Source organism: Colius striatus, chromosome 3 (assembly GCF_028858725.1).
Source record: "Colius striatus isolate bColStr4 chromosome 3, bColStr4.1.hap1, whole genome shotgun sequence".
Lineage (NCBI taxonomy): Eukaryota > Metazoa > Chordata > Aves > Coliiformes > Coliidae > Colius > Colius striatus.
The window spans coordinates 71,778,769-71,792,612 of NC_084761.1; the positions used below are offsets into that span (position 1 = coordinate 71,778,769).

General features: G+C 37.7%; 1 protein-coding gene across 1 annotated transcript in view; it reads left to right on the plus strand.

Annotated features, from left to right (window-relative positions):
• Positions 1 to 13,844, plus strand: part of CORIN (corin, serine peptidase) — a 134,801-nt gene that overhangs the window by 6,659 nt on the left and 114,298 nt on the right. The window contains exon 2 of the mRNA XM_061993205.1: positions 7,677 to 7,821. Coding sequence (XP_061849189.1) covers positions 7,677 to 7,821 — 145 coding nt within the window. The remainder of the gene's footprint in view (positions 1 to 7,676; positions 7,822 to 13,844) is intronic.

Genomic DNA, 13,844 nt, shown 5'->3' on the forward strand with positions numbered 1-13,844 from the left:
GTAAATTCTGCATTAGATAAAGATTCATTTTTCCCCAACAGTTTCACACCACTGAGGGAGGCTGAATTAAGTCTGATTAAGTCTGCTTAGAATTGTAGCAAGTTTGCCATCAGTTGAACTGTTTCTTAATCTGAATTTTCTTGAAAATTTAACAAGGTTCTGTTGGAAATGTGGGAAGTATCTGTTGTCGTAATTGCAACTTTACCACAGTGAAATTACAAGTAATGATAAATGGTCAACAATTAGCATTTATGCCAAAGTGGAATCCCTATTCAGCAGCACTTCTTTTGAAAAGGCAAGAGATACAAATGTTGTTATTGAACAGGTGATAATACTGTTCTCTAGTAGTGATAAATATCCTTTTTTTTTCCCTGTCATCTAATTCAGTTTTTGAAGAATAATTAGTACTGACCCTCTATGATGGCGAAATGATGTGTCTAATTGTCACTGTAAGTGAGGTGGAGAGCGGTTATTGGTATCACACTGGATACATGAAATCCAAGAAAACCCTTTCTTTTCCACTTCTGCCCCTTTTCATGAGATGTTAAGCATAGATCACCTGTAGTGGAGAGCCAGGGTCAGTGGTTTGCATGTGAATAACTGACTTCTAAATCAAGTCTCTCGGGGACACTAATTATTACATTACTTATGTTTATTTCAGTATCAAGTAGATACTTTTCAAAGTGCCTTTATAATCCACTGCATTGTCAAGATAAAACACTGGAGCCTATCTCAAAAGAACTAGATGAAATGAGAATAAACTCAGAGCTCCAGATTCCTTGGCTGTAGTGCTTATGTCTAGCAACCAACTTATTTCCACATCCCTCAAAGTCTTCAGAAAGGTAAGAATGAATATGAAAGAGATGTTGCATCAGGAGCTAGCTCTCTTAAACTGAGCATATGCTCCAAGATAGTAACTTGGACAGTGGTAACACCACTGGTAGCATAGCATTCATCTGTCATCTCACATAAAAACATGTTTGGAACTCTGTGTTGGTAGCTCTGATAGATAGCTGGTTGTGCCTCAGGTAGAAAGTTCAAAGTGACAGTGGGTTATTTCTGAGGGATCTACAGTCATGCTGTTTGGACAGCAGTGTAGGAACAAAGGAGATTTAGCTTGACAGGGAGCAGTGTGGGGTCTCAAACACATAGATACCTGGAACACTGTAGTTGTTGCTTGGATTTTTTTCTCAGCACACTCACTGCTGGCTCTGTCTCAAACCAGCTGCAGCAGCATCAGAACTATGTTGTCAGAGAGCTGAGTGTGACATACCTGAATGTCACCTTGTCTCTTTTGAGCTTCTCATGAGAATCTCTGCAATTTTGCAGTTCCAAAGTTGTCTCAGCACCTCACAGAACTGCTGAAATGATTTGTCAGGAGTTAAGAACCCCAAATTTAGTGTGACAGAAATGAAAGAAAGAATACCATATCAACATTCATTAATTGCCTTCTGGTGATGCCTGGTTTGGATTTTTATGACACCATGTTTCATGCTGGATTAATAACTGCTTGAAAGGTCACTTGAACAGAAGAAGTGGCCAGTAGGTCTCTATGGTAGTCTGAAAGGCAAAAATGCCACCTTACTCTACACATTGTTTCTTCTATATGCAGAAGAAACATCTCTGACACAGTTACACTCTTCTTACTTTAAGTGAAAATATAAGTCAGGGAGGTGGAATGAGTTTCTGCCAAAAGAATCTGTCTGGACATGGCATCTAGCACTAACTAAATATTTATTTTGGAAATATATGTGCCCAGCTTTATATGACATCTCCCTTACTGGGACTGTATATTTCAGATTGGTATGATGACTCAATGTGTTTATATTTCAGTGGTTAAAATAGGGGTGAATCAGAGTATTTTATTTCATAGATTGGAAAGGAGGTCTGGTAATCAAAACGAACTTTGAATTAGTTACAACAGAAATCTGTAATTTGAGAATATGGAGTTTCTGCAGACAAATTTCTGGGGATATGGAATATTTGCTGACAAAAGCTGCTTAGTAAGCAATTTTGTATTCTGCCTTAACATTCATTCTTCAGTTCACAGAATCACATAATCACAGAATTGCAAGGGCTGGAAGGGACTTTGAAAGATCATCTCCCAACCTCCCTGCCAGAGCAGGACCACCTAGAGTAGGTCACACAGGAACTTGGCCAGGTGGATTTTGAATGTTCCCAGAGAAGGAGATTCCACAACTCATCTGGGCAGCCTGTTCCAGTGCTCAGTCACTCTCACAATGAAGAAGTTTTTCCTTGTGTTTCTTTGGAACCTCTTATGTTCCAACCTGTTGCCCCTTGTCCTGTCATTGGACATCATTGAGAAGAGCCTGGCTCCATCCTCCTGATACCTACCCTTTACATATTTGTAAACATTAATGAGGTCACCCCTCAGTCTCCTCCAAGCTGAAGAGTCCCAGCTCCCTCAGCCATTCATCATAAGGGAGATGCTCCACTCCCTTCATCATCTTTGGCTCTCTTAGTCCTGTAACACTGAAAATGACAGATTATGTAAAACCTTGTTTCCAGTGACTTTTTGCCTGTTCCTATTTTTAGTGTGTGACTTTACCTGTGAAGGATTTATCATATACTTTCTACTTGTTACAGTGACTATTAAAGCACGGTTTTATATTTTTAGATGATAAAGTAGTCAAATAGAAGTGCATTGCTGACTTAAATTTTCATGTGAACAGGACAGAAATGGTAAAAAAGGTAGAACATTTGCAGCCTGTGTTACTCCCAGACATTTGAATATTGTGAGATGGTCAAAAGAAGCTGTAAGAATGAGTATGTTTAAATTTCTTTATATATACTGTTGTGTGTTTAAACATTGACACTTGACATGTTCAATTTTTGCTTGATAGCCTTGAGAACTGGGAACCTATCTCCCCTTATAGGGAAAGGAAAGCTGTAATGACTGCTATGGTCACATGAATCCAATATCTAGACCTTTAAGACCAGTATTGTGAGAGCTGGTAAAATCACAGGAGCTGACATCACAGCATTGTTTCAACATTAGACAAGGAACATTATCATGGATATGGAAAGAACTGCAGGTAGTTTTTATCAACTAACATATTTTCCATATATAAACTCTCACTTGACGGGCAGCATATTCCTCAGTGGTATTATGAAGACTTCTACAAGCCCTCCTGTTTATGGCTCCTAATTACATTATTTCTGTATTTCACGGTAGCAATTTGTAGTAATTCCACCTCTTTTCTGTATAAACATTACGTAGTACCTTGGTGTATGCCTTGCTCAAGATAGTTTGATGCTTCTGATCTAACAGTTGTCTTCTGCATTACTTTGTAGGTACTCATGCATAGAAGACACTGACAGTAGGCTGTTAGTCCTAGTGATATTTTTTTTTATTGGGAGAACATCTATTCAGTTTGTGGTGACAGCAGCAGGAGACATTTTTGTCAAGTGTTTATACCTTGATTCACGCTGTTTTATCATCTAGGAACTTTCATACTTTTGTGTCTAAAAGGAAAATTACATGCTACTGTTGAATTTTCATCTATAATCTTAATGTAATCTGCCATTTCTGTGCTTTAATATGACAAGCATGTTATTGAAATAACACCTGTGAGATCAGATTCTCCCCACATTTTGCAGAAGATAAGCTGTGAATTTTGGTCCAATGAGTTTTTAGTCTTTCTGTAGTCAGATGGGACTGTATTTTTTCTCCTTCTTAGTTTCTTCTGCCTCTGTGGTTTCACAAAATCAACTGTGAGCAGTCTGATCCAGCAATCCTAAATGAGCCTGCACTGAAATTAGCTCAGTTACTTCATGGTGTATTTCCTTTAGTTCCTTCATTTCATTAGAGACAGAATTCTTCAGCTGTCACGAGAAATTATCTGGTGTTTTTAAGCATCCTGTATTCTGACTACATTCTTGTTTAATACAAAATCTGATTGTATTAAAAACAAATTACTTGTTGCCTTAAAAAACAAACACTGACATTTCCTAACTATGTATTTAATTCAAAGATGTGTTTCTTGACTTTTCTAACAACAGTGATAAGAAGGGAACTTGCCCCAGTATTTTTCAACTATTGAGAATATATTTTGGTCTAGTGCTGTGTTAAATCTACTTTATGCCAAAATATCCAGTGTTTAGGGTTGGTTTCTTTCAGTCTGACCTCAAGGATTCTGCTTCTAAGTCTTGCTCTTCCCTTGGAAAGGGGGATAAATGTGTATCTTACAAGTTTGAAGTGAGCCAAGTGAATATGTAGCAGCCCTCTTTACAGGCCCATTTTTCTCTCAGGATTGAATTATTTATGCCTTTAGTCCATTGTTTATGCTTCTATTCCATTATTGATTAGAATTGTGAGGACAGAGTGTGTCTGAAGTTCATACAGATACTATTGGCATACTAGAGCACTTAAAACTGGTGTCTTTATTCTTTGGGTATTGCAATATTTGGTGGCTAGAGGAAAAAAAACAATGTCAGGGAATATATTAAAAAGCAGGTGTAATCTATTCATATTTACTTATAGGACACTACTAAATTCTCACTAGTGATATGAGAACCATTAGCACTATCTCTAGTTTTATTTCATAGTCACCACAGAAACTGATGGAAATAAACTCCATGTAGATATTCAAGTGATGGAAAACCATCAACATTGGGAAACTGGAAAAGTTAAGTTTATGCTTGCTGAGTCACCAATGATGATTTTAAATAGCTTTAGTATTTTTCATTAAGTCTTTTCCTGTAGAAGGGAAAATACAGCAGGCTGTTTAGTTGCCTGTAAATGTTTGCTGCTATACAAAACTAGCAATTTGTGGTGTTTAGAGAAACTTGTCTTTCACAATCCAATATTGTCTTCTTGAGCAGTTACTGAAAACAAGTTTGGATACAATATTATCTTTAAAAATCTGTCGTAGTAAGTTAAGATTGACGTTTATTGTTGCTTTCAGGAGCTGACAATGAAGAAAATGTTTGAGGTTAGTATGAATGTGAAGCTCACTGTTTTCATTGGCACAAATTTAATGTTTCTCCTTGGTTAACACTGAGGCATCTGTAGAACAGTGGTGGTAATTGCTCTCAGTTATATACTTGTGCTTGGGATGATTAAGATCTCCTGTACCTTCAAAACATTTAGTATCATCCCCTTCTCCCAAGAAGAGTCAAAAAGGAAAGATCATGAATACTGTTTCTGTGTGTCTTCACAGTTCTTTGATAATACAACTTTGTTGTTTATTGATAAGTTTTTTACTCCAAAGACAAAGCTGGCTCTTAGGTTTGTTTGTCTTGAAGAAACAGCTCCTGACTGCCTTAATCACTGGGCTATATAGTGATGGTCCTGCTCCCTGTTATCTGGCCCAGCAGAACTGTGTTCTTTTTTACAGCATACTGTGACTTCAAGGGATAGTGTGCTCTGATTCAGGAGGAGCATATGTTCACATGGTTTTGATTCTCATTGAATTGTAGATGTAATTTTTAGCTGCTTCAGACTGAAGGGGAAATTGAACTCAAAAGTTGCAGGTTTGATTTATTAATGAACTATAAAAACAGGGAGATGAAAAATAAAGCCGAATCTTAAAACACCTGCCCCCACCCCTCCTTCTTCCCAGGACTCTCCTTCCTTCCCTCCCAGCAGCACAGGGGATGAGAGCTGTGGTCAGTTCATTACAGATGGACTTTGCCACTGCTTCTTTTCAGGGGGAGGCCTCCTCACACTTCCCACTGCTACACTGTGGGGCTCCTCCAACGGGAGACAGTCCCTCATGAACTTCTCCAATGTGGATCCTTCCCATGGGCTACAGTTCCTCATGAACTGCTCCAGCATGGCGCCTCCCATAGGGGCAGCTCCTCACACCCTGCCCTAACGTGGGTCAACCCACCAGGAGAACAGTCCTTCAGGGACAGAGTGCTCCAGCCTGAGTCCCTCACAGGATCACAAGTCCTGACAGCAAACCTGCTCTGGCATGGGCTCCTCTTTCTCCACGGGCTCCCAGGTCCTGCCAGGAACCTGCTCCAGGGTGGGCTTCTCACAGAGTTACAGCCTCCTTCAGGCATCCACCCACTCTGGCGTGGGGTCCTCCATGGGCTGCAAGTAGATCGCTGCTCCCCCATGGACTGCAGGGGCACAGCTGCCTCATCATGGTTCTCACCACAGGTCACAGGGGAGTCTTTCTTTCAGGGCCTAGGCACCCTCTTCCCCCTCTTTCTCCATTGACCCTAGTGTCTGTGGAGATGTTTTCACATTCCCACTCCCTGTTGCTGCTGCAGTTTAGCAACAATGGCACTTTTAGCAGTTTTCTTAATTACATGTCTGTGGTGTCTATTAACTGGTGTTATCAGAAGTAGGTCATAATTCTAATACTATTAGCAGGGAAAGTTTGCTTACAAGAAGTCTTTTTGCCATGCTAGAACAAGAGGCCTTGCAGAATGATGGAAAATTATGCTGTAATTCCCACTTACACCTACAGTCTTCTCAGTCAAGGCAGTAAAATGGGCAGTGAGGTTGAGAAGTTCTGTGCAGCAGTTCCTTAAGAAATAGTTCCAACCTGCATTTGTGCCAGCCAGTCTGGTAACTTGTTCTTCACAGAGGCACTTAGAGCAGTACCAACCAAAGGGATAACCCACAAAGACAAGCTGTTACAAGACTAGTAATATCTATGTTGTAGACCTCAGTCTCTTGAGGTTCTTTGAGGAGAGGCAGTCAGAGTAATGGATGCATTTACACTTTTGTCACAACCAACTTCAATGGGATTGATCATGCTGATAGAGAGGATAAACTATTTGTCATCTTTTGGGAGGACGTTGTCTGGAATTAACATTCCTATAATCCAGTTTCACCTTATCATAGGGAAAATCGGAATTTGAGTGAAGATGTTTAACTTCATAACAACAGTTTTAGTCTTGCTATTAAATATTCATTTGGAAGGTTGGTTTTATTTCTGTTTATTTTTCCAATATATGAGGTCATCATCTTAATGGAGATATGTTTCAATAGGTATATATATATATATATATATATATATATATATATATATATAAACATGTTTTGACTTTTAAAAAGGTTTGATTTTTTGTACTTTGTGCAGCTCAATTGAATTTAGAAAATTATTTGTCTCTATTTTGTATTGCACTTACAGAAGAGAAAATACTAGTTGCAAGCTCTGGAGAATACTGTGATGATTTATAAATTTGCAAAGTACTTAAAAAATGAGACACTGTTCCTGTGTATAGTAAGTGGAACAAGCATTGCTGTTGTTGTCACTTAAATATTATAATAGTTGCTAAGTTCCTTAATATAAAAAACTTCAGAACATAGGGTTCTCGAATAATTAGTAATGGATTACTTTAAATTATAAAATAAGCTGTACTTATCCTTATTGCTTAAGTTTATGACATATTTTACTTTTTTTTTTTTTCAAATTAAATTCCTATCCAACTTCTAGCTCATCAGAGATGTTTAGCTGTTTCAGTGGAGCTGTAAGTCTGTGGATACTGGGTGGAGGAAACAAAATTATATGGATTACAGTAGACTGCCAAAAAGAAAGTTTGCATACAACTTTTCCTTAAGAATTTAAAAGCTACTTAGCATGTATTTAAATCATACAGCTGTTCTGTGTAATGAGGAGGGAGGACTGCTACTGAAAACACAGGAGTTACTAATTGACCCCAGAACGATAAACCTGTGCTCTTTTGTTTTTCAGGTCTTAAGAACAGATGAGGATAAGATGGGGGATGGTTGTTCTCAGAAACTGGCTTCTGCCAAGTTCCTTCGACTTTTGCTCCTAATCTTGATTCCATGCATCTTTGCCCTTATCCTGTTGTTGGTGATCTTGCTCACTTTTGTAGGTGAGTGCTAATGGAATAAATTGCCCCATTTTTAATTAAGGAGACTAAAACTGAGACTGCATTCTCAAGTGCTAATGTGGACATTAAAGATATATCTTAATATATCTACTTAACAAACAAATCTACCTAGTGACTTTATAATATTTGTTGCAGAGAAATAAATATGCTATTTAGATTTAGATGTTTAAAACATATTTAAAGTACCAAAGAAGGAATCTTTTCTGAATTTCTCAAAGTAGGTTTGTGAGGAGCACACTGCCTTGAGTATGTAGTATGTAGATGGTTTTCAGCTGTCACTACAAGCACTAAAAAGTATTTCTGCTAGAACTTTAGATCACTGTCAATGGAATAGAATATTTATCCCTTTATGTCACAAACTGATGTGCAAATCTGATTTTTATTTTCAGGTGAAAATTCAATTGTAAATAGCCACAAATCATTCTGATCAACCTAGAAAGTATTACTGTTTAACTAAGGGAAATATGTTAATTTCTTCTGACTATTCGTATTCATATATTCATATTCATAGCAGAATCCCAATTAGGTTTTGTGGAAAATTGTTTCAAGTATATTAGATCTCATAATGGCTTTGTCTGTTAACTAACTCTGTGTCTGTTACAGGATTAAAAGGTAAGGTTTTATTACCCAAAAATTGTTAAAAAGCCTTCTCTTTGTTGTCTTTAGAGAAGCTGACATATCTTATCATTAAATTGCTTCAACTACAACATGAGAAAGACAGTAATGCTAGGTTAAAGCTTTACATTTCCAGGAAAAAAAAAAAAGGTTAAAAAATCATCTGCTTTCAGTGATGAGGGGTTCTGAAATAGTAACTTCTTTTTTTTTTAAATGAGACTCCTTAAGTACTTCAGAAGCACATCTGTAACAAGTGAGGTAATGTGTAAGGTATAAATCTATTTTCCTATTTTAACCCCACAACTTCAATACACATCCTACAATAAAACAGTTCACAAGCACAGAAAGAAACTAAACACTTTACAATAGCATGTTCAGCACTGTCAAAGTCAAGACAGCTTAAATCTGTTTCCTCCATTCAGTCTGTAAAGGATCTGCAACATGACATTGTAGGCCTGTTCTTTTCATTTAGCTTAAGTTAGGGAAGTAAAAAACAACAAAGCTAGTGAATGTTATGACTGACAAGTAAGTCTTGGGATGTATCATTAAACTAAGAATGGTCTGAAGTGTTTTAAGATCAAGTAAGTCTGGCCATTTGGAAATATGATGCTATTCAATTTACTTTCCTTATGTTTAGCATTCCATTTGTATCCTTCATATCCTCTGCCCTAGATTTTCATTCTTTAGTGAGAAGGCAGACAAAAAAGCAGGTATATTTACATCAGCTCTACTCAAGTCTCCTCTTCTGAGACATATATTGACATAACACTCATTAGAGTGTGTGAAGTCCTCTGGGTAAATGGGACCTATTCTGATCCTACTTACATAGGAAAAATCAGGACTATCAACTCTTAAGTCAATGTAATTACTTTAGGGTGAAGAATAAGGCTTAGTGTTATTAGTTATCTAGAACAGGACAAGCTCCCTTCAGCATCTTTTGAAGTAGTGTGATTACAATTTAGTATTCTTCTCTCCGTTAGCAGTTTTCATTTTATATGCATTGATCACCTCTAAACAAATATAGCTGATCACTGGAATTAAATGACCAAATTCTGTGGGCATCTTTACAGTATGTGTGACAGAATATAATCGGTTCTATTTACCAAGAATACACTGTGTCCACAATAGTAGTTCATTTCAGATCATTAATTACTTAATTCTGTAACAGTCTAATATTGGTATGATGAGTTACAATGTAAGAAACGATTCAATATATAAAAAAATCTGGGTTTTTTCACAAAATGAATGAGTTAAATTCTGTGGTTGTCATTCTAGAATCTTTTGCTGATCCTTGAAACACAGAATATATTGTTTAGAACCTCATGAACTTTTTTGATTTGACTTCGGTAACAAACTGGTCAGAAAATTACACCTTTTATAGTTTGCAAGAAAGTATTTTGTTTCCTGTGGTAAATCTGTAGGTAATTATTCTTTTTCTTCTGTTTGTTTATTTTTTTAATTAAATGAAGCATATACACATGAAAAAGTGTGCACGCACCTTAGAACTTTTCCATTCATTCTTCTTACATCTATTTTGTTACTTGAAAAGTTGATATAAATGGAAGAAGATGGGTAGAGCTGTACAGTTATATTGTAGTAACAGAGAATATCCTACTTGAGGTGTGTCATGGGGACTTCTTTTCAGAATGTGTCATCAATCAACTTTTCAAAAATTATTTACCATCAAAGTGTTCAAGATGCAAAGCCTCTGAAAAAGTTACTTTGTTAGAACTGCATACAGAGAAAGGATAAAACAAATTATCAGTAGAAATATAAATTACTTTGACTAAAAATAGAAGAGACTTTTATGGTCCATAGAACAGACTTTTAAGGTCCACAGAAGAAAATACCAAGCTGAGTTGTTAAGCTTTGATTTCTCGTAAGTGTTTACACTCTGGCTCTGCATACTCTTCTGTCTCTCAACAGCAGTATAAGCATGCTTGTCAACTGGTGAAAGAAAACTTTTTAATGAGTTACTGTTGTTCAGGAAGTATCAGTTGCTATGCAAGAAATCTAGCCTTTAGACTATAACCATGAAAATTTACTGATAGCCCATGTTGCATCAGAAGACAGGAGCGTTTAGGAACAGTGGTTGCTTTGTACTGCTGAAGGCCTAACGTGCAAGACTTTGACCATGAAGACCTAACTCAGCAATATAAATTTTAAGGGTTATCAGCAGGAGCAAGGAGGAGGGAGGTGATCATTCCCCTGTACTTGGCTTTGGTGAGGCCACACCTCAAATACTGTCTCCAGTTTTGGGCCTCTCTCTATAAGAAGGACACTTGTAGAGAGGATCCAGAGGTGGGCTACCAAGCTAGTAAAGGATTTGGAGCACGTGTCATGTGAGGAACAGCTGAGGAATCTGGGGCTGTTTAGCCTGGAGAAAAGAAGGCTCAGGGGAGATCTTATCACTCTCTAAAACTACATGTAAGGAAGCTGTAGTGAGGCGGGGGGTTGATCTGTTCTCCCTACTAACAAGCAATAGAACAAGAGGAAACGGCCTCAAGTTGCACCAGGGGAAGTTCAGGCTGGATATTTGGAGGAATTTCTTTACTGAAAGTGTTGTCAGGCATTGGAATGGGCTGCCCAGGGAGGTGGTGGAGTCACCATCTGTGGAGGTGTTTAAGAAAAGGTTTGATGTTGCACTTAGGGAAATGGTCTAATGGTTGATAGGGCTGGGACAAAGGCTGGACTCGATGATCTTAAAGGTCTCTTCCAGCTAAAATGTTTCTATGATTCTGTGATTCTATAATATCTTACAGTTTTCATCTGACCCTATAGACATGGAGAGCCTTCTAATAAGACTGGTACTTCTTTTTTTTTTTTTTTCCCCTGAGGCATCCTAGATGATCAGAGGACTTTCATACGAGGAAAGGCTGTGGGAACTGGGGCTGTTTAGTCTAGAGAAGAGGAGACTGAGGGGAGATCTTATTAACATTTACAAATATCTAAATGGTGGGTGTCAGGAGGCTGGGGCATCCTTTTTTTCTATTGTATCTAGCAACACGACAAGGGGTAATGGGATGAAGCTGGAACACAAAAAGTTCCACTTAAGAAAAAACTATTTTACTGTGAGGGTGACGGAGCAGTGGCACAGGCTGCCCAGAGGGGTTGTGGAGTCTCTTTTCTTGGAGGTCTTCAGGACTCACCTGGACATGTTCCTGTGTGAGCTGATCTAGGTGACCTGCTTCTGCAGGGGGTTGGACTAGATGATCTCTAAAGGTCCCTTCCAACCCTACCATTCTATGATTATAGTTAGCATAGTGTAGTAAATTTTCATTACATTTACAGAAAAAACAACAGTAATTGAATCCATGATTTGGACAGTTAAATCTTTCTTTAAAATAGAGATGCAAGATCATCTTCAACTTGTGTTACATTTACTTACATAAAAAAAAAAAAAGCAGATATTACAAAAGTCAAAATAAGCATGTTGTAAGAATGGAAAACCTCTGGTGTTTTCCTTCTTTTCCTTGCAGAGAGAAAGTGTTCTAAACCACTTAAAACATTGTTTTTAAAAGGTCCTTCATGGCTGTTCAGCATTATACCAAACTAAATTTTTTTTTATTATACTATAATTGCTTAACACTGTAGTTATTTATCTGGGAAAACAAAATGCTTTACGCTTACAGTTGCATACGGGAAAAGCAATTATATTTATTTTATAGTGATAAATGCATTCAATGGTAGATTGAATTCAATGGTAGATTCAATGGTCCCATTGCTCCCATTCCTTCACATGAGTATCTTCAACTCGTGGTCTTCTGCTACCTGCTGCTAACAGCCATCCACAACTAATGCTTTGTCTATTGTTTTTTGTAGAATTCAGAACAAGTCTTGTGACATAGAGAAAGAATGATTTCATGTATGCCAGACTTTTACAGTCCAGGTGTAATTTTTGGGTATATGATCACACTGAAGTACCACATCAAATAAGCCTGCCTCTCAGGCAAGCAGAATACCCTCTTAGCTATGCACTGTGTTGGGCATTCATACATTTCACAAAATAATAGAAATGTTGACTATGGATATGCAGGTAACTGAGGTTTTGGTTCTCTCACCATCTTTACGTTATCAGCATGCAGTATTTATACTTTGACTCTGACATGTATTTTGGGATTAATTTTGGTTCTTCGTGAGAATTATTACAAATGTTCAGAGTGATCGGTTGTATTTAGCATTTTCATCTTATTCCCCTTAAAAACAAAGCTCACTCAAATAGCTGCATTTTTATTATCCTTGTATAAGTATGAACCAGTGTGTGCAGTTCTCAAATCATTCTGTTTGGAAAATCTGTACCAAGGTTCTGTCCACCTGAGAGATGCTGTCAATGTTTGTCCATGTCACTGCTTGAACAGTGATTGTTACTATTCTGTTATCTGGGAGACTTGCATTCGCCTTTCTCTTCCCCTCCTGAGAACAAAGGAGAAGTTCTGCCTCTTTCACAGAATAAACATCAGGAAAAAGACATTCTAGTGAAACCACCAGGCTTAGCTTTGTGGGTTTTGGGTCTTGCACATTCATAAGGTAACATGCATATGTCAAGATTCTTGTATCAATTTGGAAGTGTAGCTGGCCCTTAAGGAACTTCATGTCACACAGAGGAAGTTAAAGTTGCAGGGAGTTAAAATTATACTCTTGAGTAAAAGGATCTTGGTCCCTTAATGATTTGGAGATGCTGGTAGTTCTCCAAGTGATATCAAACTTTGAGGCATATGACATATCCTCAAAATCTAAAGTGAGTAGCTGCATGGAGATCCAGAAGTTGTAATAGTGAAAGAAACATGAAATACAAACAGTTCTGTTGTCGATCAGTGTTGATGTTTTCTGTAAGAGAAGTGTCCAAATTTAGGAGTTTAACACTAACATATAAGTGAACCATTTGGTCCTGTGAGTTTTTCTGATGGAAGATGGTAATCATCAGCTAAATAAATGATCTGCCAGTTATGTAATTTGATCTTGCTGACACAGCTGTATTATGGGGAATGTCCAAAGGATTGTGTCCCAGAGCAGCCTGTCTTTCACTCATCTGTAAAGAACTAATTTAGTCTATCAAGTCTTCTTTACTGATGTATCTGGAATGTTGCAGGGAAAAAAAAGAATACAGCTCCAGGTCAGAGTGTCTGGTGTGAAATGTCAGAGGTCAGTGGGGAATTGTTCTTGTGGTCTTAAGAATAATATTGAAAGTCTGGCAGTCCTGCCAACATAGACAGACAGAAGGTCACAGTGACTGAAACATGGATTCTGGTGTGGCATAACTGATTCCCCAGAATCCCATGGATCTGTATTAGCCAGTGCAAAGTGAGTAACACAGCACAGAGTTCAGGATTGGCTTCTGAATGGCAATGAAGACATTATATGTATATTACGTTTAATTTCTTAGGTTAAGA